General features: G+C 44.6%; 1 protein-coding gene across 1 annotated transcript in view; it reads left to right on the top strand.

Annotated features, from left to right (window-relative positions):
- The window catches only part of LOC144773425 (glutamate carboxypeptidase 2-like), a 508,326-nt gene that overhangs the window by 335,169 nt on the left and 147,440 nt on the right, over positions 1-25,717 (top strand). Inside the window, exon 15 of the mRNA XM_078658419.1 lies at positions 14,787-14,877. Coding sequence (XP_078514545.1) covers positions 14,787-14,877 — 91 coding nt within the window. The remainder of the gene's footprint in view (positions 1-14,786; positions 14,878-25,717) is intronic.

The raw sequence follows: 25,717 nt of genomic DNA, 5'->3' as shown, positions 1-25,717 counted from the left end.
TATGGTGTTATATTTTGTAGACAAACATCTGAATGCATTACTCCTCATTGCTCTTGATCCTTGAGAAGGGTGTGTTTCTAAGGTCATCCTAAGTATTAAAGGCTCTTGTGTATCACCACGTGTGGGCCCAAAAAAGGTCAGAACATATATTGAAAATTCACTTATAGGAAAGGTTGAAAAAAAGTAATCATTCAGGATTATGCCTACAGGTCTGGTGTTGGATTATGGTCTCTATGTAGAAAGGAACAAGTAGAGGATTCTGCAGATAACGCCCACACTTCTTCTCAATGCTTTATAGAAGTTAAAGTAATGGGATTGTGTAGCCTAACTAGTTTGCTCTAACACTCCATTGTGTCATTGCCAAAGAAGAATATTGCCTCTCCTTTGGTCCCTTGTATGAATTGTTCAACTCCATCTGTTCCTCTGTGGTGCCAAATGAAGAGCAACTTTGTGGGTAGAGTAACTCTCACAGTTCTGTAACTCCTCACCACTATGGGACTCTCCCGAGCCACATTTGCATAAAATGATACAGTCATGAACTGGCATCTGAGAGGGAAGTGCTTTCTGTTTGGGTGGGGAGCACGTCTTTTCAAAAGTAGACATTTCCATGTCTCTTGACTGGGCAGACTCTGTATTGGAATTTGGGCTAAACTGCTGCTATAAGGGTAACATATTGCAGATTTTTTTTTTGTAAAAGCAGAATCAAGGATATCCTATTTGTGTTAAATCCTCTTTGCTTTGGTGCCCACAATTCATTTTCATTGAAGACTTGATGGTTAACATAAGGGAGCTTACAAGAGAAACATTCAGTCACAGAGAAAGGCTCCTGATAGAAAAGAGGATCTTGTAATATTTAGCCTTCATGTCTTAAAAGTAGTGGCATCTCCAGCAGTGTGACTACTTGGCCCAAATGCTAGTATACCATCCATTATGCAAAATACTAAACCTGCCGCTTAAGTAGCTAATCATTGGGTGTGCTTCAGCTTACCAGTGGAAGCTAGATGTGACAAAATGCCTAATAATTAAGGGAAACATCCTTTACCCTGCAGGCAGAACCACAACCTGCCTTTTCTCCACAGTCACTACCCTGACTGCGGCGTTACCAAGTGTTCCTTTACCATGCAAATCATTACAATGACTTGCTTAAGGGGGTGCGTTGTTGAACTGGTGTTGGGTTTTAAGTCCAACATCTTCCCTTCTGATACACTGACTGGAGTTGGATTTGTAATTTATACTGTTCCAAAGTCCAGCACCTCCCTAAGGCAAGTAGTTGTAATGACTTGCGTTCTAAAGGTAAGCGTAGTAGCGTCACAGTTGTGGTAGTGACTGCAGTGTAAAGGCATGCATGGGAAATGCATACAGGGTTCTGTCATACATCCTATAATTAGCAGTATCCACAGGATATGATAGTTAATGACTCAAGTAGAGATAATGTGCATAGCTATACAGTCATGACAATTATTTTACTTACCCTATATCCAGAACTTTGGGAACAGACTTTAACCATGAAGAAGTTTGCCAGCATTGACAATCTGGACTAGCATGCCAGTATCAAAGAGAAGGGAATAAGACTAGTCTGAATATAGCCACGGAACCTGTGGCTGTAAGAAGTCAGGAATTACATAAAGTCGAATTGTTTTTTACTTAAGCTTGCTAGAGATCAATAATGTGCTTTTCAATGGAGAGGAGAAAGTTGTTCCTCCAACTTCATGAGTCAAGGGAATGGAACACTATTATCCAAGCAAGGTGTGCCCTGAAATGGATCTCTATTTATTGACAAATTTTACATGAGTCAAGATGAACAGACAAGTCTCTGTAAACAAGTCCAGAACCAATCATATTAGGAGGAAGTGGGAAAGACTAGAAAGCGTTCATTTCTGGAAAGATTATGGACATCTGTTGTCCATTGAGAAGGAGTGTCCCATATAATATTTGCGTTAAGACTTTGCAAGACTGAAGGTTCCTATGTGGCGGACATTGTTGGAACCAGAAACTTCATAGGAAGACTGGTAGGCTCATTCTGTCTTATTTTCCAAGCCATTCTTGCAATGTAATATTAAGAAAATGCATGAAAAGTGGAAATGTTCCTCTAATTTTATCTGATAACAGATGCAGCCTCACTAGACCAACAGATGTCCTCAGGGAGTAGACATCTTCATCAACTAGTCCTACTGGGCTACATTTCATTGTGCTCAAATGACCAAGGGACCCATTTTTGGCTGTTGTGGTCATAAAGCAACTGATACACAATGACACTGCCTATGTGCATGAAGAGAGACTATTTGCAGTTCACAAAGGTGCACTGCATTTCTCAATTAGTATTCCCAATTGCAGTTTACACAGTGCAAACCCTTGTGACCCTTGAGTGGGGCTTCAAATGGGCATTGATGCCTGCTTACAGCACTTATAAGAAAATATTAATGCCTTGAGATTGCTTATGTTGTCACAAAACATTGACTGTGTATTGATAGCGGAGTATCTCTACCACACTGCCCATGTCTATGTACAATTTACCCCATTTAAGCCCTCTGGTATCATCTTTGATTTCAAAGAACACAAGGGGTATCTTGAGTCATGAAAGGCATGCTACCCTTGTGCATCTTAGCCACTTTTATTCATTCCCCTCTATTCACAATCCAGCATACTCATATCACAATCCTTGCTGTGCACATAAGCCATTATTCCTCATGGTACTTCCCTTGCTGTCAACTCTATCACCTTCCCTCCCACAAAAGACTTGCAGTAAGAAAGGAACACTTGTAATATTACTGTGAGAGATCAGGTTTAAAGAAAATAGACATTGGCCACATTTGGGCAGAGATTATATAAAAAACAACCAAACAAATGCTTGTCCTAAAGTTAGCCTCTCAGGAGCACATCCAGGAGGCAATAGATGTTCTAGTATTCTTACACCTGACAACGTTTCGGTGTTACAGAAGTTCTGAATAATATTCACAGGCTGTCATGAAAGGATGCATTGTATCAATTATACATGCATCTTGAGGTGTAACCCAGAAACAATGAGCACTGCTCCACGCATGCCATCACTATGTATGCAGAACAGTGCAAAGCATTACTGTGAATGTACTTTTTTGTAGTTTTACTAAAAGAATCACAACATAGCATAGGGGTTCATAGGAGTTTTTTTAATGCTGGTAAGCATATGTGTTTTTTAAATGTATGTGTATTTATGTATATTTGTGTTTTTAGAAGTGTATAAATACATGGTTATGGTTTTGTAGAGCCATCTGCTCCCTCTCACCAGCTAATTCCAGTAACCAACTCGGTCACATTGTGTTCAAGACCTGATGCTTTAGCAGGGGCCCTACTCTACAGCCCTCCCAGTTCCAACTTCGGGACCAATCTTGTTGACCTCATTGCCTCACTGGTGCTAATCTCCAGCTTTCATCCTCTTCAGCAACCTCAAATTTTACCTAGAGGACCTCGCTGAAAACACATCACCAACATACGGAAAGACATGAGCATAATTGGACTCACCAAAGAAGTGAGCAGACTAACACAAGTATCCAGACACCTCCTTGACCTTGTCTTCACCACCTTCACAGACATCTAGTCCTACCCCTGCTAAAAAAAACATCCACACGATCCCACTCCATCTCCTGAAAGGCCCCAAACATCTGGAATGCCCTCCCCAAAGACGTGCGATGCAACCCTTCCTATATCTGCTTTAAAAAAACTCAAAACACACCTCCTCAATCAATATTGGGGGACTTATCCTGTGCCCTGAATGTGTTCTCCCATTTCCATGCCATATATGTATATAGCTATTGCTCTATCTATCTGTGTATTTGATATATTTACTTGAATTATACTTGAATGTATACCTGAATTTGTTCTCCATTTCCATGCCATATATGTATATAGCTATTGCTCTTTCTATCTGTGTTTTTGGATATGTGTACTTTTAAGCTGTTTCACTTTTGTTAACTTTTTGGTATTCTATGCTGTTTAAATATTGTCCTCTTCTGTTACTATCTTCATACTCATGCAAAGCACTCTGATACCTCTGGGTCTAGCCAGCACTATATAAAACTTCTAAAATAAATAAATCACTGTAGACAAACCCACCAACTCACCTGGACTGACCAATCCCTCGCTCACTTCAGCTTACACCTACCCAGCCAACATAGAACCACTTTCAACAAATCCTCCCAGTGCAATTGGAACAATACCTAAGAGGACATCTGGACCACAGAACTTCTATCTTGATGCTCACCACAACACAACTACTATTCTCGCTATATCTTGAACTTTAACATCTGCATCACCTCCTGCTCAGACACACTGGTACCGCTCAAAACCTCCCACTACCCAGACCAATTCACAAACAAGCTGGTAAACGTAAGACCTCCAACTCTCCAAGCACCACTGAAAACAGATGGAATTCTGCTGAAGACACTCTCACTACAATGACAGACATTAAAATCATCCCTCTGGATTCATCACGAAAGACTCAGTACCACCAAGTGTGCTGCTATCACCAAATGGATTGAAAACCGCTCCTACAATACAAACAGAAAACTTCACCATAGTGTAGGAATTCATGCCCACCATCGCCAGCCCTACGACTAATACCCCATCATGGGAACTCTGCACTCGGTTCTACTAATACTTGAGCAACAAGATCACCACCATTTACAACAACTTGGCACTCTAATCAGACCTCTCCACTCTCGCAATCATCCAATCTGACAAGAAGTATACGCCAAAAACTGTCCTGGCTTCTCCTCACATCCATGCCCACACTTCATCTTCAACGAATGACTCAACATTTCGCACCACCCTAATGCCAATCCTCAATGGCTCACTCACCACAGCCATCATTCCGGACTTCCGGAAACACACCTTCATCTTACTCCTCCTGAAAAAACCCTTGGAGGGCTCAAAGGCACAGGCAAACCCGTTGCGGGCTTCGCTTAAGGAACTTCGTAGGTTGTGAGTTCCATCTGGCAACTGCTGTAGTATCCATGACAATGAGGGAATCTGCAGGTAGTTGGTGGCTGGTAGGTGAACAAAGTGGTGTACTGTTGTACATCTGTGCTGTTGATGGAATAAAGAGTCAGTTATCACCTGCCCCAAACAGGGACCGCTTGTCACCAGTGTTAAGTCAATGAAAACTCACACGCTGGTGATAACTGTGACTCCTCGTACATCTCCCTGTCTTTATGCCTGCCACTCTCCTATGACTGTACCATGTCTGCTCTACAGTGGTAGGACAGCGGATGCCTGCAGAGGTAGGTGCACACACTTATGCAGTGCCTGGGGTGCAGCAGGCTGAAGGGGTAGGCACAGAAGCGGGGAGATGGATGATGGGATAGTGGAGTTGCAGGTGGCCCCTGCCTCTCTAGGTGAGTGCCAAACCCAGGAATGGAGAGGTGCAGGGTCAAAGCATGGTCAAAGCAGACCGACAAGGATTGAGGGTGAGAGGGGTATGTGACACCTCACGGAGTGCATAGGGGACAAGGCTGAATAGGACACAAAGAGCACCACAATGGTAGAATATGGTCCAACCTAGTAGCCGGGAGCCAGGGAACAAATGTCTAAAAGCTTCATCCATATTTGCTACGCTGGTGATTCCTGTGAGATGCAAAAAGAACAATTGATGTACAGAATGCAAAACAATGTCATACATTCACTCCAGTACAGAGATTTGGGCCCTAAATCCATTGTTTTATTGCTCACCATGCCATTCCAGTTTGGACTCAGCCATCTGCAAATCAGTCTTGACCCTGTGCCCAATGGGAACAGTCCAGCCCGAACTACCAGGCCAGGTCCTCCCTGAACTGGAAACAAGCATCCTAGTACCGTTTTGGGCTTTCAGCCCTCATCAGCTAGGATAGTTTGACTCCAGTGGCATGGAGAGCACGGGACCCACGTCTGGGCATACCCGTCCCACTCAGGGTGACAAATGCAAAAAGAACAATTGATGGACAGATTGTAGAACAATGCCATACATTCACCCCAGTACAGAGATCTGGGCTTAAATCCATTGTTTTATTGTTCACAATACTATTCCAGTTTGGACCCAGCCATATGCAATTCAGTCTTGACCATGTGCCTAATGGGAACAGTCCAGCCCACACTACCAGGCCAGGTCCTCCCAGGACTGGAAACAAGCATCCAAGGACCGGTTTCGGGCTTTTAGCCCTCATCCACCAGGATAGCTTTACTCTAATGGCATGGAGAGCACGGGTCCCACATCTGGGCATACCCGTCCCACTCGGGGTGGCAAATGCAAAAAGAACAATTGATGGACAGAATGCAGAACAATGTCACACATTCACCCCAGTCAATCAGTCTTGACCCTGTGCCCAATAGGAACAGTCCAGCCCAAACTGCCAGGCCAGGTCCTTCCTGGACTGAAAACAAGCATTCTAGGACCAGTTTCGGGCTTTCAGCCCTCATCAGCCAGGATAGATTGACTCCAGTGGCATGGAGAGCATAGGACCCACATCTGGGCATACCTGTCCCACTCAGGGTGACAAATGCAAAAAGAATGTGGGTCCTGTACTCACTACACCACTGGATTAAAGGGAGCCTGGCTGATGAAGGGTAATGCCCTGAAACTGGTCCCAGGATGCTTGCTTTCGGTCCAGGGAAGACCTGGCTTGGCAGTTTGGGCTAAACTGTTCCCACAAGGAACAGGGTCAAGACTGATTTGCATATGGATGGGTCCAAACTGTAGTGGTGTGGTGAGCAAAAGAATAATGGATTAAACCCAGGTCATTGTGACTAGGGGTGAATGTTTGCATTGTCCAGCATTCAGTCCATCAATTGTTTCTATTGCATAGGTGATGCCTGAAAGGCAGAGAAAGTTATGTATTTGAAGTGCTACACAATTATTTACTTCCATTGAAAAAAATGTAAAAGTCATTTATTTTTAGTGTGACCAACTGATTCTAGGTCATTAGGTCAGCGTCCAGTCGTGACTTTTTCACCTACATTCACTTTTGGCCCTTGCAGGGAAGCACTTGCAACACATGCTGCACTTCTTCAGCACAAGGCACTTCACTGTAGTGGAAGTGCCCCATCAAAATCGCACCCAGTTCTAGTCCGAGGGTGTGTTTGGGAATAGTGGTGGCAGGACATTTGTTTTCCTTTCTGCGTTATCTCCATGCATGTCTAACTGCTGCTTCTCACATTCTCATCCAGTGGGCTGTTTAATCTGTGATTGTCTACAAGACAAAAAGCAGAAAGCCAGCAACTAAATTTAATTTTGCATTTCACAACTCTGAGCATAGTTGCTGGGACATATGGTACCATTATCAGTTTGTGTTTTTCAACCAATGGAATGTTGCATTGCGGGGCTTGTAGTTTTGCTTTTAACAGTTTCATCATGGACTCAGAAATCCAGCATTCAATGAGCTGTTGGCTAAAATGACAGAATTGGCCCCTTGTCAGTTATATTTTAAAATTTCGACTACTCCATTTAAAATGTGCTTGTTTCAAGCGTAAATACAAAAGTAAACTCTGCACACATATTTTGTGAGGGTTCACTCTGTCACACACATCATGCATTAAAACAAGCACTGGCAATGTGAATCATTTTCTCCTATGTGTTGTAGAAACACAGTAAAGGTATGATATGAATGGCAGCAGTGCAGCCTTTCCTAACACAAGTAATAAGTTAAGGACAGGTGACAGTGGCAGAAGGAACCGGACAGAATTCTCTCACATAAACAGGACAGTTACAACATACATAGGTAATACACTATAGAAGGACTGAGCGGAGTTAAAGACTGTTGTGCGATTTCCATGAAAATATGAGAAAAGCAAAACTGGAAGAAACAGACAAACCTCTTATACTATCAACTACATTCATGTGGACTCTCTTAGGGGATGAACGCTCACCTGGTGGTAGGCTTCATTTGAGGGTTCCATATCCTTCACTGGGAAGAATTCAAGAGTACTCCCGTTGACTGGTTGTAAATCTCCTAGGTATGGGTTCACTAGTTTGGGTGCCGCTATGTCACTAAAGTCAACATTTATGTTTTGTCTTTGTTAAACTGTCAGAGCTATATTAAAATGATGTGTGGTTGAGCTAAAATGTGTTTTTACTGGTTTCTCCCCATCCCAAGGTTAAAAACAGGAGGGCTGAGGAACAGACCCTATTTCTCTTTTCCATCAACACGGTTTGGTGCTTGAATATTGCCCCTGTTGGGTCAGGCCTCTTCCCTAGGAATATAGGTATTTTGCATCAAATATTGTGAAACAGTCCCTGCTTCATAGGGTATGTCACCAGTCTCACGCATGGTGCGGGGATGGAGGGGGGGTGCTTGGGCAAATTTCCTCCAGCCCCACACCTTGAAGCGGCCTTGCAACATCCTATTGGCAAAGCTGTCAGCACATGGAGCATGTTTCACATGACAAGTACTGTAATCATAGCTTGTGCTATGAAACAAGCCATGCCATGCTGCCAAACCACAGTCGCAGCCTCCTGGGTGTGGGAAGTTGGGGCGCATAGGCCTTGAGACTGCGACCCGCATGCCCAACACCAAAGCATCTCCTGCTTCACTACGAGCACCAATAGCACAGTGGTAGGAAGGTAGTGATGGATGGGTCCCATAATTCTGAGCAGCCCCATCATTGTTGCATTCTGTCTGTAAAAGTAACTCTGTGACGCCTGAGGAGAACAACTCTTAGCTCATGCTCGACCTATTGCAAGTGCCACTGACTGCCCTAGTTTTTAATACCTGAGATACAAGCATTTACTTAAAAGGTTTTTTGGGACTGTTTAACTTTAGCATCTTAGGTTTTATCACTGTGCTGAGTGGCTTTTATTACAATTGGTGAACTGCAACCTTGCTGCTGTGACAGTTTTATTTATGACTGAAGAGAAGTCTTTTGTCTTGTTTCTCCCATGTAAGATTGATGGGTATCACATTCTTTCAACGTTCTGCCATGATGACAATTTTATTTGTGACCTAAGAAGCAATTCTATTGTCTTCTTCCTTTTACACAAGCGCTTTATTTGTTTTATAGATGAAGCAACAATATTTTCATTTAAATAGCAATGGAAATACCTGTCTTCATAGAACAGGTACCCCTTGAGCAGACACAGTTGAAGCTTCTCAACTTCAAAGGACAAGTACAGCTAAGATATCATCAGCACAAGCCTTTTTCATCACAGGATCGGTATAAACCACAGCAGCAGTGCAAGCGTTACTTCCTCACAGAACTGGGACAATATTGCAATAGCAAAGCAAACTTCCTTAGTTTGTAAAAGAAATTACATGCGGTCTTCTATTTCTCACAGAGCTGATCTTGCAGGGAAGACTATACTTCCCTGAAAAAATTCTCCTAACAGAAAATTCAGCCAAAGAACTTTTTAGTATGATAACTAAATTATCAAAAATGATAATTATAATAAAACTGATAAAAACTGATGCCACAGCAAATAAAACCTTCTCTGACAACCTTGCTAGTTTTTTTCAAAATAAAGTCACTGAGGTCTTCGATTCCTTCATATTAAATCACAGCGAAGAGTTCACGCCTGCTGTGAATAACTCCCCTACAAGTATTGACAGGTTCTCTCTCCTTAACAAAGAGCAGGTTTTGAAACTTATAATGTCATGCAAATGAGGGTCTCCACTAGACCCCTTCCCCCAAAAATTATACATTTAGCTCCTACGGTTTTTGAAGAACAACTCACACAAATCCTCAACAAAGTGCTCAGTACAGACCATATTCCCACTGAATGGAAGGCAGCATCCATCCTACCCCTACTGAAAAAAGTAATCTTGACCCCTAGGGAACCAAGTAGTTAAGTGCCATTTCCAGACTCCCTTTTCCTGCCAAACTACTTGAAAAAGCATTAAATAATGAACTGATGGCCTGCATTGACAGCAACAATTTGCTGGACCCCTCCCAATTCGGCTTTAGAAAGGTTCATAGCACAGAAACAGCCTTGCTTGCCACCTCAGAAGACCTCAGATGGTCTATGGATAGAGATGGTCAAGCCATCCTGATCTTACTTGATCTCTCGGCGGCCTTTGACAAGGTCAACCACACTATCTTGATCAGCCGACTAATGGAATTGGAAATAGGAGGCGTAGCTCTGACTATACTGAAAGACTTTCTAATGCACAGAAAAAACCATGTGACCTTGGGCAATTTTACATCAAAACAATTCAGTTTGCCCTGTGGGGTACCGCAGGGCTCTTCACTAAGCCCCACCCTCTTCAATATGTATGTCGCCCTCTGGTGAAACTGATAAAGTCCCTAGGATTTTCAGTTGTGTCCTAAGCCGATGACACCCAAATTGTGGTGTCAATCTCCAAAGAGCAGGAAGAAGTGGGTCATAGATTCAGCTCATGCATGGTCCAAATAGATCACTGGATGAATGCTATTATCCCCCCTAAAACCAAGCGTACTGCCTTTCTACTGAAAGTAGCTACACTCCGGAATGGCCTACCCCTGGCAATAAGGAAATACTTCGACTTCCTGATCTTTTGGTAGCAAATAAAAACTTGGCTTTTCACACGTCATTAATCAGCAGCAACTATTCCCCCTGCAACACCGCACTAGACAGCAGCAGCGCCAAGATGCCTCCGGCATTTGAGCGCTATACAAAACCAAAATCAAATCAAGACTAGTAATAACTTTCATGGCTCTCAGATTCTGTACAGTTATGGCATGATTGAAGTGTATGTTAGAGACCGGTCTCTGGAGTGGGTGCATAAGTCATTGAGGTGAATGTATAAGTTGATGAGGTAGGGAATATGCAAGGTCGGACCCCATTCTTGCCTAGGTAATTTTTCAAGTCAGCATCCTTAAAGTCCTGCTGTCAATTGGAGAATTGCTGTTTCTGTTGATTCTTTCATGTACTGAGAAGTATCCATTACCTAGTAGATCATTGTTAATAGAGCAGCCTCACAGCAGCATAACTAAATATGCTCTAAGCAGGCAGACAGGTACCAACCTCTACGAAAAGGTATTGAGTGCACATGCACCAGGCGCTGTCACCCCACGCTCAGTGCTGTTGGTTGCCTGTCCACCTCCCGCCTGTCGCTGCTTGACCTCACTGAACTCCATTGCACAGATCCCCTCCTTCACCGACTGCTTTTTACACTTGTTGTGCAATTTTATGTAGCGCCAACACCACCTGAAGGTATTGGAGTGCTTTACATTAGCACTAGTTACGTTACACAAGGACGCATTCATTTTTATCAGGCACAGCAAGATTGTATGATTTGCTCAAAATCAAGGATTTTAAGCCGATGCCAAAACTCAAACCCAGTTTACCCGCTCCATAGTCAGCAGCTCTTCCCTTACACCACATCCTCTTCAGAAAGGATGCCATATTATCTCCCTAGCCTCTGCCTAAGTTCCACATTTTGTGATTACATATAAATCAATTAATCTCCCCTTTTCTAAACACAAAAAGCATTGGCAAGGCCAGTATGTTTCACCTGTGCAAAATCTATTGTAATTAGATCTTGGCTAGACAGCACATGTGCTGCTCAGCTGGACAGCACATGCGCTGTTTCGAAGAGACATGTTGTGTTCTAACTGTGGGCTTGCAGGCCGCCCATCTCCTACCATTGGTAAACGTCAGCATCACTCTCATTTTCTTTGGTGCCTTTTGTCATGTCATGCGGGCGTCATGCCCTCTTCTTGTGTTTGGCCCTCCCATGGACTAAGTGCATTACCCCTTACACTGCTCCTAGTTTGCGCAGCTATTTTTTTTCTTTTCAAGTACTCCATAGGAGTACTTGTGTCTTCCTTGTACACACATATCACTTAATGCATGCACGTGTACATAAACAGCACTTGTTTATTTATTTTTTTGCATGATACGATGGTATTAGAGTCCTCCCTCCATTTTGCCATAGCACCAACACGAGCCGATGGTATTGGAGCACTTTAAGTGCTCACCAGTTACATTCCACGCACATTTTTTGTCGTTGATCCTGCTTCATTTAAGGTATTTTTTATTTTACCCCTTCATTGGTGCTCCTCCCTCCCTCTTCTGTTGATGCTTGCCCATCTCCCCATCCCTCCTCCTTCCCTGCTTGACCCGTCCCCCCACTACCTCCCTCGCTGCTGCTGCTTTTATTTAGGGAGCATTTTGGATTCAGGGGGATCGGTGGCAGTGATCCTCCTGGACCTCAGTGCGGCATTTGACACCGTAAACCATCAGGTGCTACTCCAGCGACTGTCGGGGGTGGGGGTCTCCGGGACGGCGCTGAAATGGCTCGCGTCCTTCTTAGAAGAGCGCACGTTCGAGGTTTGGGAAGGCCACGAGAAGTCAACATCGTTCCCTCTCCAGTGTGGTGTGCCACAGGGCTCATCGTTGAGCCCTACGTTGTTCAACATCTATATGGCCCCGCTGGAGAGTGTGGTACTTCCACTGGGAATTAAGATCATCAGCTACGCCGATGATACCCAGTTGGTGGTAGGGCTCCCCCAGTCGGCGAACCAGCCCGATCAGCTGCATGCATGCCTGGCTAAGATCTTTACCTGGATGGGCAATTCAGCCCTTAAACTTAATGGTTCTAAAACCGAACTGATGATGTTGGGGAACTCTTCTCCTTCCCTGCCCCTAAGCAGCTGGCCCAGCTGTCTGGGAGTGCCACCTACCCCTAAACAGGAGATTAAGAGCTTGGGAGTGTGGCTGGAGCAGGACCTTTCCTTTAAGTCACACGCCAAAAAGACCGCAGGCGTGTGCTTTGGCCTGCTCCGATCAGCCCGGAAGATCCTACCCCTTCTCCCGACGGCCACCAGGAGGCTATTAATCCAGGGGCTCATCATCTCCCGGCTGGATTATTGTAACGCGCTGTTCCTGGGGGCGCCAGAATCCACGCTGAACAAACTGCAGCCAGTACAAAATGCCACTGCCAGGCTTCTGACAGACCTTCCCAGGTGGCAATCAGCCCGTCCGGCGCTGAAGGCGCTTCACTGGCTTCCAGTCAGAGAGAGGGTGAAGTTTAAGGCACTCTGCATGGCCCACAAAATCCTGCAGGAGAAAGGGCCACCCATCCTTCGTGGTATGGTTCAACCCTACAAGGCCCCCCGCGCCCTTCGCTCAGACCACCAACATCTCCTGCAAGTCGCGAGAGTAAGAAAGGCCAGGTCTGGTGGTAGAAGATTCTCTGTTAATGTGGCAGCTCTGTGGAATTCCCTTCTGCTTGCCTTGCGTTCTGAAACCGGCACCTTACGATTTCGTAAATTTTTAAAGACGTACCTGTTCCCTGCGTAATGAGTCGTCTCTGTTAGGGCTGCTCTTTCTGGACAAGCGCTGGGATGCCCAAGGGTAACCACGCGCGATACAAAACTCACTAATAATAATAATAATAATAATTTATACCGATGGTATTGGAACACTTGTTCTGTCCTCTGTCTTGCCATAGTCTCCCTTGTACACATACTACTAAAATGCATGAGCGTGTACATAAACAAAGGCTTTTCTTAACCCTTTCTATGCTGATGACGGAACCGCTCCGTCATCAGCTGCGGTGGCGCTGTGCTGATGACGGAGCGGTTCCGTCATGGCGCGGCGCGGATTCTGCGCTGGGCGTTTTATTGAGAGGGCAGGTCCATGACGGAACCGCTCCGTCATGAGCACAGCCCAACCGCGGCTGATGAAAGAGCGGTTCCGTCACCAGCATGCGGCCGCCACGCGGTGTGGTTAAAAAGTTGTTAAAACACGAACAGCACTTGTTTATTTCTATGTTTTTTGTACGATCTGAAGGCATTGGAGCGCTCGCTCCATCCTCCATCTTGCCATAGCACGAACATGAGCCAATAGAATTGGAGCGCTTTAAGTGCTCACCAGATACATTCTACAATGACACATTCATTTTTTTGCTGATCCTTTTTTAATTAAGGTAATTCTTTTTACCCCTTCATTGTTGCGTCCTCCCGCCCTCTCTCATCATTGCTTGCTCATCTACCCATTCCCTTCTACTTCCCTGCTTGACTGGTCCCCCACCCCTCCCTCGTTGCAGCTACTTTTATGTAGATTTTTTTGTGCACAATCCAATAGTATTGGAGCGCTTGTTCCATCATCCATCTTGCCATGGTGCTTTGCATCAGTTTTGGTAGAATGAATGTCCCCATGCCTGCTTCCAGGGAAATTTGACTGTTTGTTCCCCTTTGTTTCGTCCACGCAACCTTGGCAAATCACCAGAGACACACAAAAAAGTTGTCTCCCTTTGGCATCTCAATTAAGCCAGTTTAAACTAAAGTTTTTATAAGGCCTTTCTCTCCAGGGCAGAAAGGCCATTTTCTTGGGAAGACAAATACAAACATGATGATTATTTCAAAAAATGTCCACTTATTATTTTCACTATATGCATCTTTGGTCACTTTCTCTAGTGCTTTGCACAAAACAGCAAACTATTAATGTAATAAGAAACTCGCAGCTTTTGGCTGTTACTTTTTGCATTAATCTTGAGCATTTGCGGCCTACTTCAACACTTTCCCAATATGTTGTACGGATGCGCAGTTTAGCTTAGCCCTTTTAGCATCACACAATTAGTTTTCTCTTAGTATTTAGGAAATGAGGAATTCAACACCAGCACTTTTAATTTCGCGAAAATCCTGCTCCATCAAAGCCAACAAAAAAAAACTTGCAATTATTGAAAAAAACATTCCTGGTAAGAAAACAGAAGACATTTGGAAAACCAACAGCAAACACATATACATTGTTACAACCAGTAAAATGTATATACTTAGATTAATTATCTGTTTGACAAAATACTTGTTTTTACTTATGGCAGTCGTTTAACCCCCTATGCTAACATATTTTTAATTCCCTTAAGGATCAACAAATTGGGATCTGGCAATGATTTTGAAGTATTCTTTCAGCGGCTTGGAATAGCTTCGGGACGGGCACGTTACACAAAGAATCGGGTATGTTTTTTAAGAAAACTCTTTTCTTAAAATGGGGAGTTCTTGCTTATTTGTTGCTGTGGTACATTTGCATGATGCTCGATAATTTAATAATTATGCTTTTGATACAGAGCATCACACCTCATTTATGTCATTCTGAAGGGCTGTAAAGTGCAGGTGTAACTATTATCCAGCGAAAAGATCCTCAGTTACCGAACTCGAAAAATCTGAAGATGAGCGAAGTTTACTGAGATTTAAACTTTTGCTAGGCAGAGGAAAGAGCATTTCAATATCAATCTCTTAACTCACTATCAAATTTTCTATCAGGAATGGGTTTTTATTTTTTAACACATTTATTATCATTAATATTGTAATTATTACTTTTATTAGATGTATCTTTATTTTACAAATTAAACAGTCTGAACAGCATATAACAATAACAATATGATGTGTGCAAATAATATTTTAGCTTGAAGAGGTCAGAATCTTTCATTACCAAGACCATCTTGTCCAGAGAACATGCCCCATTGCTCTGCAGTGTGTAATTTTGCTACAGTGTGATGAAGTCCTTTCTTTATGTAGCACAACAGAGAGTTATGGAAAAAATGCTAGAATTCATGGGCCACATTCTAGCCCATGGTCTTTTGCCGACTACTTCTAGCGCCCATGAGTGCACCCCTGCCGGGGCACCACTTTCACCGCTCCCTGGGTGCAGTCACACAGCTCCTCTTTGCTCCATGGGTGCAGTCACACAGCCCCCATTTGCTCCCTGGGTGCAGTCACACAGATCCCCATCGCTCCCTGGGTGCAGAGGTACAGCCTCCTCTTGTGTTGCGTGCACTGACTCCCTTTTATGGGTAGTGCTGACAGGGCGGACATCTCGCAATAATCAACCTTCAGAACCAGGTTGCCCAGTTCTAAATTTAGTAGCTCTGACCATGATGTCACATCCTCTCCCCCACTAAACGACATACCGCCCACTGAGAGAAACTCGCACTGCCTCAACTATAACCCAAAAAAATCAAATACTTATAGGGAATACAAGTAAAGCATGTAAAATGTAAGCAGTAAAAACATGGTTACTTTAACGATTTTACACTCACTATTCAGAAATCGGAAAGTGCTTTTGCCTGAAAAGTTAAGGACATGACTACAGGGCACCGAATGGACCCATTTCAATGTCCATTTCCTATATCCTTACAGAATGTAAGCAGTATAGTAAAAAGACCAATTTCCTGAACACCGAGACACAGTGCATATTTGGTTTTCCAATCCATGTGTTGCAGTGCCTCCAGCAGTGGTGCACTAGTTCCCTGCCTGGGGAAAAACAACGCTATTCAAAGAAAGACAAGTAAACAAAAGTAGAGCTTCACTGGCAAACTCTGTAGAGCGGCGCAAATGTGTGTGGGTATGAATAAAATCAATCTGCCCACTTTGCTATCACTCTGTTTGGCTTTATTTAGTTATTTTTCATGTTTTTAACCTTTTTTTCCCCCCCGCTACACTTTGGAACATTGGAACACACTTGCTCAATCGGAGGGGGGAGGCGAGGAGGCCCCCACTGCAGCCGCCACCGCCAGGAGTCATACTTTTGTTGCCTACAGCGCCGCCGCCCCGGGACTACATCTCCCGGCAGCCTCAGCGGCGGCGCTGCCTTCTGACATCGGGAGAGCGCCAGGAGGCGCCTTAAAGCAGCGCTCCGCTCCGTTGGACGCCGGGCGAAGCCCGGGCAAAGGGCGGGCCCTCTGTGTCCCTCAGAGGCCCAAGGAGGACGGGACGGGCCACACCCCTGACATTTCCTTCTAAGAGGTACTGGGACTCCTTTAACATTTCTATCGACCTACTTTGGTGATTCGCATCATAACATGTCTATCTGGGAGGAGCTGAACGCCCTGTGTGGAACTAAATACGTCCCGGACATATCACCCACTATAAGCATGGCCACCAATCCAGACTATGTAAACGCCACCCTGCAGAATTCACCCCTTTACTCTAATAAACACCAATCCCTAGCCAATGCACCTCCGGGGGGGCCCAACACTAAAAGGAAGCACGATGATGACATTGTGAACGAGAAGCAAGCCAAAATTAAAAAATTATGCTCCAGTCCCTCTCATCCCCACTCCAACTCAATCACAGTGTCGGGGGATATGGCGCATGGAAAAATAGAAAACCGTCCATCACCCCTCCAACCAACTTTATTGGCCCAGTTTGAGCATTTATTAACATCTCTCATATCACCACTGGTGGCCAAAATTAACGATCTGGGGGACAGGTTATCTAGTATTGAACTGATAATCAAAACGCATATTCCATCAAGTACCAAACCGGAATTATCAGACGCTCCTATTCCCCTCACTATCCTGGATAAACCCAAGCTGAATTCCCGCAAGAACGCTCATTCGCAAACATTACCTTTTGCAACAGGCTTTAAACTGCCCATAAAGCACTCGTTAATAAACCATACTGAGGCTAAACCTGAACCTGAACTTGTTAGAATGCCATGAATTAACTTACCCCCTGAAGCCGCCCCTTATGTGACTGTTGTCTCTGGGATCCCACCACTAAATCATGGAAAACATGAAACACGTCAAGACCTGTTAAATAAGGTTATGTTCTGGTTACAGACCAATATACCTCTGCCACCTGACTTAGATGGGGGGATTCTAAGCGTTAGGAGGGTGGGGTGGTTGGGCGCATTGCCAAAAGCCATCCCTGGGGACTTGGTGCTAATCAAATTCAAGCACAGGAAAATAGTCCCTTATTTACGATCCTGCAAACATAAAGAGGGGGATGGCCCAATTCGCATTTCGGATTTACACGACTTCTATCCGAGCATTCCACCTATTCAGTCACCAAGAACAGCAGTAAAGAATGATAACGTTTGGGGTGGGGGACTCTGTGCATCTAATGCCCCTAGCTTCCTAGCTCCTAACAGATTCGAACCTCTGTTGAAACACTACACTTCCTGAGCACTACTCACAAGAGCCCACCCATAAGCATCCAAACCAATCAGAAAAACTGCTGACAGAGCCCTGCTTGATGATTTTCCCTAGATCCCTACTCCACTAAATAGCACTGAATGTACGATCCTTTCTTATTTTTTATAGGTGCTCCACTTGACAGGGAATCGTTTTATATTGATTAGCTGACTCGTTTTATTAATTTAATCATGTTTTTAACAATTGATATGTAATGAAATATTGATGTATTTATTTATGTTTTGCTGCTGCTTTTATGATTTTAAATCAAAAATCGAATAAAGCTAATCTGAATCTGAATCTGAACATTGCTTTCATTGGGCTGGTACTGTCCAGTACGAAGTACCCGGCACTTTTTTATATTGAGAGAGAGAGCGAGTGTACCGGCACTTCTCAAAAACAAGCAGGTACTCTGTTACAGAGTACCTGCACTTCTATTTTTCCATTTTAAGCACTGCTTTAGAATAGTAAAATATTACAAAAAGACGTAAATTACAATGTTTTTCTTTTTTGGATCCATTTCCCAAGGGCACAAATCAACGAATGAAGAAAAGAAATGGGGAGAACCGTTTCAGAAGTCAGGGTTTCAGTAGGAGAGAAGCTGCTAGACAAAGAGAGGGAAGAAAAGGGAGGAGGGAAGAAAAGGGAGGAAGAAAGAAAGGGGGAAGGGCAGTTGAAGCGGCAGAGCAGACACAGTCAGTGTATTCTGTGCACAAGAAGGAAAAGACAGTCCTTTTCCTTCTCTGCGCGTCACTCTCGTCCCCGTGCTGGAATCCTAATTTTTGTTGACATTCTTTCCATTCGAACATGCAAGCTGGAAAGAAGAGAAGCGATACTTTCCCTTTTCTCGCTCCTCTTCCATAACTATTGAAAATAATTGAGGAAGCAGGCAGCTAATACGGCTGTAAAGTGCTGTTTCACTTGGTGACGGGAGCACAGCAAATAAAATGGCATAAATTTGTCATGCCTACTGGGAGAGTTTTTTTCGCGGGCAGTTTGGTAAATATCGCGTCCGTCGTGCTTGCCAGCTGATTTCACGATTTTTTCGTAATTCGCGAAATCGCGAAATGCTGGAGGGTCTGATCAGTATAGTAGGTTTCTGCAATGTTCTAATAATTCTCTATGCTCCCATTTTCTCTACAGGTTGATGTCCTAGATCTGCAGGTACCACTTTTTAGGGTGCTGTATGGGTGGTCACTTAGTTATTTACTTAGGGGACCACTACCAAAAAGTGTGGATAGATCTTGCATTGGTCCTGAAGAATTACCTTTGAATAGAAATAATGGCAAGAAACATGTTGACCCCGATAGCGTACGTCCCTCTGACCTTATAACAGGGGTGCGCGACATTCACATTTTTAATCATCAGTAGTGTGGCCACATTCATTAAAATAGTTCTGGGTGGACCTCTACCTCCTGTTTTAACCTCACTTCTGTATTTTCTACATCTACACTCACTAAGGCCCTCACATGCACTGCACCTTACGCAAAAGGAAAAAAGATCTCTGCTAAGAGACCCCAACAAGGGTGCTGATCGGGTATTGCAGCGCCGACCCAATAAGGAGCAGACATAATGATGAAGCAAGACACCCCACTGATGGGGGGTGTGTGAGGGTCCTTTTCCGAAAGGAGGAGTTCTCCTCCTGCCTCCAGTGTGTACTTCTGAACTCACTACTTGCACATCAACCGACAGTGTTCACTAGAAACTGCATACCATTCTGTTTTTGTCTTACACATGGGCTTGTATGCTGGACCTGGATAAATATAGCCCGCAGTCCCTCCTCCATTGTAAAAAAATTGTAGGTAGGAACCCTGATCACTGTGTTTTTTTTTTATCGACCAGCAGTTATTTTTCCTCCGCAGACTTTATTCCACAGCAAGAGAGAAAACCCCAAAAGGGGTAAAGAGGGAGGAAGAAAAACAGGAAAAGAGAGACAAACGTAGAAATCAGGACTGAAACATACAAGAGTGAAATAAGGAGGCAGGCAGTGTCTCATGGTGGATTAAAGATGCACGACAGGGAATCGAGTCTACGTATGCTTGGTATTAGGCACTTCAGCTTTCGATACCAGTGACTGAAGGCTTCTGTGCAAAACTTTGACCCCCAACACTTATTCTTTTACAAATTAAGCACTGCCTATGTCACAAACCTCAATGTCTTTAAAGGATCCTCGCAACCAAATATAGCCCTCTGTTTTTTACATCTGAACTCTTTCTATCAAAAACCATCAACTCACATTCCTTCAGGCTGTTGCCTATTGAAATTGTTGCAACATATGTACATAAGATGGAGTAATAAAAAAGTAAAGCAGGCTACTGCCTCTACAAGTATCTCAACATACTTGAAAAGTAATACTCGAAATAATCTTGAACAAAATGTCCACAGTATTTTGTATACATTTGCATTTACTGCAAACATAGAGATGATGTAATTTTTTAGAGGGGTCAGGTCCCATGGGAGTTTGAGGGGATATATCAAAACAAACCTGAGAACTATTGCCATTATATAAAGTCCTATGAAGTATAAATCAAGACTTTTTATTTCCCTAATCTTATATTCACTACTCATATGGAAAGGTATGCTATTTACTGCAGGTACGCTTTAATGCTGAAAAGCCACTTTTTCACATGCTCTCCTTTGTGACATTGTAATCCTACTCTCCACCTTCTCATTCCTCCATGTCTTTCAGCCTGTATCTCTTTACCACAGTAAGATTAAGTCAAAAGGAACAATTGATGGACGGAATGCTGAACAATGCAAACATTCACCCCAGTCATAAAGATCTGAGTTTAATCCATTGTTCTTTTGTTGAACATACCACTTCAATTTTGACCCAGCCATTTACAAATCAGTCTTGACCCTGCTTCCCATGGGAACAGTCCAGCCCGAACCGCCAAGCTAGGTTCTCCCTGGACCGGAAACAAGCATAATGGGAACGGTTTCAGGGCATCACCCATCATCAGCCAGGCTAGCTTGAATGCAGTGACGCAGTGAGCACACGACCCATGTCTGGTCATACTCTTCCCACTTAGGGCCACAAAAGCAAAGGGGACAATTGATGGATAGAATGCTAAACAATGCAAAAATTCACCTGCCGTCAAAATGAACTGGGTTTAATCCATTGTTCTTTTGCTCACCACACCACTCCAATTTGGACTGATCCATATGCAAATCGGTCTTGAACTTGCTCCTCATGGGAACCGTCCAGCCCACATTTCCAAGCCATGTTCTCCCTGGACCGGCAACAAGCATCCTGGGACTGGTTTAGGGGCATAAACGCAGGGCCGGACTGGCCGTAGCGGGCACCGGGAAATCCCCCTGTGCGCCGCATGGGTGGGGGCCGGTTTTGGCCCCCTGGGGGCCATTTTTGTTACAGGGCCGTTATCGGCCCTGTTACAAAATCGGCCGAAAACCGGCCTTGGCAAAGAGCTCGGCGGCACCCACAACCCCCCAGCGGGAGGGGGGCTGGCCGAGCACTTTGCCAGGGCTGGTTTTGGTTCCCACTCCGCCACTGCATAAACGTTCATCAGCCAGGCTAGCTTGAATCCAGGGGCGCAGTGAGCACGGGATGCAAATCTGGGCATACTCTTCTCACTTAGGGTGACAAAAGCAAAAGGAACAATTGATGGACGGAATCCTGAACAATGCAAGCAATCACTATTTTGAAAGCGGAATATATCTGTTGGGGAATGTTCAAAGGTCAAAGAACAAAATAACCTCAATGTCCCACACCTAAAAGATGTGCAAGTGCAGAGGCGTCCTTATATAATAACGAAGCATAATGGATTTTGTCACATCTGACTAATAAGCAGGGACTAAATTAGTTGGTTTATTGGCACAAGATATGGCATTGATCGGTGACTTAGCCAATATCTGCAGTTTAGTGCTTTGAAAGTATTGGGTGCTTGATCATATGGGGCTTTATTTAATAGGGCGATTTGGTTTTTAAAGGCCATTTTTGAGACACTAGCTTACTCTGCTCCCTTCTGAATGGTGCATTGTTAGAGGATTGCCCAATCTTGTGCCATACAAATATGTAATGATGTTTTTTCTGTGCTCTCTGTCTTGAGAATGGCCATGTTGGTTTTAGCATACTTCCAAGATGGCGCTCTGTATTGGGTAACAGTCTAGTGTTTGACTGCCTTGTCCTGTGGTGCTTGGGAGTTAATTATTCTTCCCCTCAGAGTATTGCCTCCTTTACTATACGAGTACAGTATTACCTGTATTTGGCACAAGTTTTCTAATTCTATTTTTGTTACCCTCCAGCCCTTTCTCTCCCTTTTTATCTATAGGTATGGTGCACTGTTGGGTGACATGTGGGTGCTCTTGCCCTAATGATTGTATTTTTATAATATTTAACAACAAGGGGTGGTGATGGACAGAGTTTCTGAATTAAGCAGAATACTCTCACCCAGTCAAAAGATCAGGGCTAGATCCAACACCGTTTTTTAGCTCACTGCACCATCCCAGTTCAGAACCTGGCTATATGCAAATTAGTCTGTTCCTGTCCCAGTGCATGATGGGAACAGGGCAAACCAAACTACCAAGCCAATTCTTACACTGGGAAGGAAACAAGCTTCCAGGGACCGGTTTCTGCCATTTCAGGCGTCGTCGGCCCGGCTTGCTTGAATCCTGATGGTGCAATGAGCAAGGGACTCACATCTGAGTATACCCTTCCACGCTTAGGGTGGACAAAATATTTAACAACAAGGGGTGGTGATGGACAGAGTTTCTGAATTAAGCAGAATACTCTCACCCAGTCAAGAGATCAGGGCTAGATCCAACACCGTTTTTTAGCTCACTGCACCATCCCAGTTCAGAACCTGGCTATATGCAAATTAGTCTGTTCCTGTCCCAGTGCATGATGGGAACAGGGCAAACCAAACTACCAAGCCAATTCTTACACAGGGAAGGAATCAAGCTTCCGGGGACCGGTTTCTGCCATTTCAGGCGTCGTCGGCCCGGCTTGCTTGAATCCTGATGGTGCAATGAGCAAGGGACTCACATCTGAGTATACCCTTCCACGCTTAGGGTGGACAAAATATTTAACAACAAGGGGTGGTGATGGACAGAGTTTCTGAATTAAGCAGAATACTCTCACCCAGTCAAGAGATCAGGGCTAGATCCAACACCGTTTTTTAGCTCACTGCACCATCCCAGTTCAGAACCTGGCTATATGCAAATTAGTCTGTTCCTGTCCCAGTGCATGATGGGATGGGAACAGGGCAAACCAAACTACCAAGCCAATTCTTACACTGGGAAGGAAACAAGCTTCCGGGGACCGGTTTCTGCCATTTCAGGCGTCGTCGGCCCGGCTTGCTTGAATCCTGATGGTGCAATGAGCAAGGGACTCACATCTGAGTATACCCTTCCACGCTTAGGGTGGACAAAATATTTAAAAACAAGGGGTGGTGATGGACAGAGTTTCTGAATTAAGCAGAATACTCTCACCCAGTCAAGAGATCAGGGCTAGATCCAACACCGTTTTTAGCTCACTGCACCATCCCAGTTCAGAACCTGGCTATATGCAAATTAGTCTGTTCCTGTCCCAGTGCATGATGGGAACAGGGCAAACCAAACTACCAAGCCAATTCTTACACTGGGAAGGAAACAAGCTTCCGGGGACCGGTTTCTGCCATTTCAGGCGTCGTCGGCCCGGCTTGCTTGAATCCTGATGGTGCAATGAGCAAGGGACTCACATCTGAGTATACCCTTCCACGCTTAGGGTGGACAAAATATTTAACAACAAGGGGTGGTGATGGACAGAGTTTCTGAATTAAGCAGAATACTCTCACCCAGTCAAGAGATCAGGGCTAGATCCAACACCGTTTTTTAGCTCACTGCACCATCCCAGTTCAGAACCTGGCTATATGCAAATTAGTCTGTTCCTGTCCCAGTGCATGATGGGAACAGGGCAAACCAAACTACCAAGCCAATTCTTACACTGGGAAGGAAACAAGCTTCCGGGGACCGGTTTCTGCCATTTCAGGCGTCGCCGGCCCGGCTTGCTTGAATCCTGATGGTGCAATGAGCAAGGGACTCACATCTGAGTATACCCTTCCACGCTTAGGGTGGACAAAATATTTAACAACAAGGGGTGGTGATGGACAGAGTTTCTGAATTAAGCAGAATACGCTCACCCAGTCAAGAGATTAGGGCTAGATCCAGCACCGTTTTTTAGCTCACTGCACCATCCCAGTTCAGAACCTGGCTATATGCAAATTAGTCTGTTCCTGTCCCAGTGCATGATGGGAACAGGGCAAACCAAACTACCAAGCCAATTCTTACACTGGGAAGGAAACAAGCTTCCGGGGACCGGTTTCTGCCATTTCAGGCGTCGTCGGCCCGGCTTGCTTGAATCCTGATGGTGCAATGAGCAAGGGACTCACATCTGAGTATACCCTTCCACGCTTAGGGTGGACAAAATATTTAACAACAAGGGGTGGTGATGGACAGAGTTTCTGAATTAAGCAGAATACTCCCACCCAGTCAAGAGATCAGGGCTAGATCCAACACCGTTTTTTAGCTCACTGCACCATCCCAGTTCAGAACCTGGCTATATGCAAATTAGTCTGTTCCTGTCCCAGTGCATGATGGGAACAGGGCAAACCAAACTACCAAGCCAATCCTTACACTGGGAAGGAAACAAGCTTCCGGGGACCGGATTCTGCCATTTCAGGCGTTGTCGGCCCGGCTTGCTTGAATCCTGATGGTGCAATGAGCAAGGGACTCACATCTGAGTATACCCTTCCACGCTTAGGGTGGACAAAATATTTAACAACAAGGGGTGGTGATGGACAGAGTTTCTGAATTAAGCAGAATACTCTCACCCAGTCAAGAGATCAGGGCTAGATCCAACACCGTTTTTTAGCTCACTGCACCATCCCAGTTCAGAACCTGGCTATATGCAAATTAGTCTGTTCCTGTCCCAGTGCATGATGGGAACAGGGCAAACCAAACTACCAAGCCAATTCTTACACTGGGAAGGAAACAAGCTTCCGGGGACCGGTTTCTGCCATTTCAGGCGTCGTCGCCCCGGCTTGCTTGAATCCTGATGGTGCAATGAGCAAGGGACTCACATCTGAGTATACCCTTCCACGCTTAGGGTGGACAAAATATTTAACAACAAGGGGTGGTGATGGACAGAGTTTCTGAATTAGGCAGAATACTCTCACCCAGTCAAGAGATCAGGGCTAGATCCAAAACCGTTTTTTAGCTCACTGCACCATCCCAGTTCAGAACCTGGCTATATGCAAATTAGTCTGTTCCTGTCCCAGTGCATGATGGGAACAGGGCAAACCAAACTGCCAAGCCAATTCTTACACTGGGAAGGAAACAAGCTTCCGGGGACCGGTTTCTGCCATTTCAGGCGTCGTCGGCCCGGCTTGCTTGAATCCTGATGGTGCAATGAGCAAGGGACTCACATCTGAGTATACCCTTCCACGCTTAGGGTGGACAAAATATTTAACAACAAGGGGTGGTGATGGACAGAGTTTCTGAATTAAGCAGAATACTCTCACCCAGTCAAGAAATCAGGGCTAGATCCAACACCGTTTTTTAGCTCACTGCACCATCCTAGTACAGAACCTGGCTATATGCAAATTAGTCTGTTCCTGTCCCAGTGCATGATGGGAACAGGGCAAACCAAACTACCAAGCCAATTCTTACACTGGGAAGGAAACAAGCTTCCGGGGACCGGTTTCTGCCATTTCAGGCGTCGTCAGGGCTAGATCCAACACCATTTTTTAGCTTGGTAGTTTGGTCTGCCCTGTTCCCATGATGCACTGGGCCAGGGACAGACTAATTTGCATATAGCCAGGTTCTGAGCTGGGATGGGGCAGTGAGCTAAATAACGGTGATGGATCAAGCCCTATATACTA

Source organism: Lissotriton helveticus, chromosome 8 (genome assembly GCF_964261635.1).
Source record: "Lissotriton helveticus chromosome 8, aLisHel1.1, whole genome shotgun sequence".
Classification (NCBI taxonomy): domain Eukaryota; kingdom Metazoa; phylum Chordata; class Amphibia; order Caudata; family Salamandridae; genus Lissotriton; species Lissotriton helveticus.
This window is presented reverse-complemented; position numbering and strand designations above follow the sequence as displayed.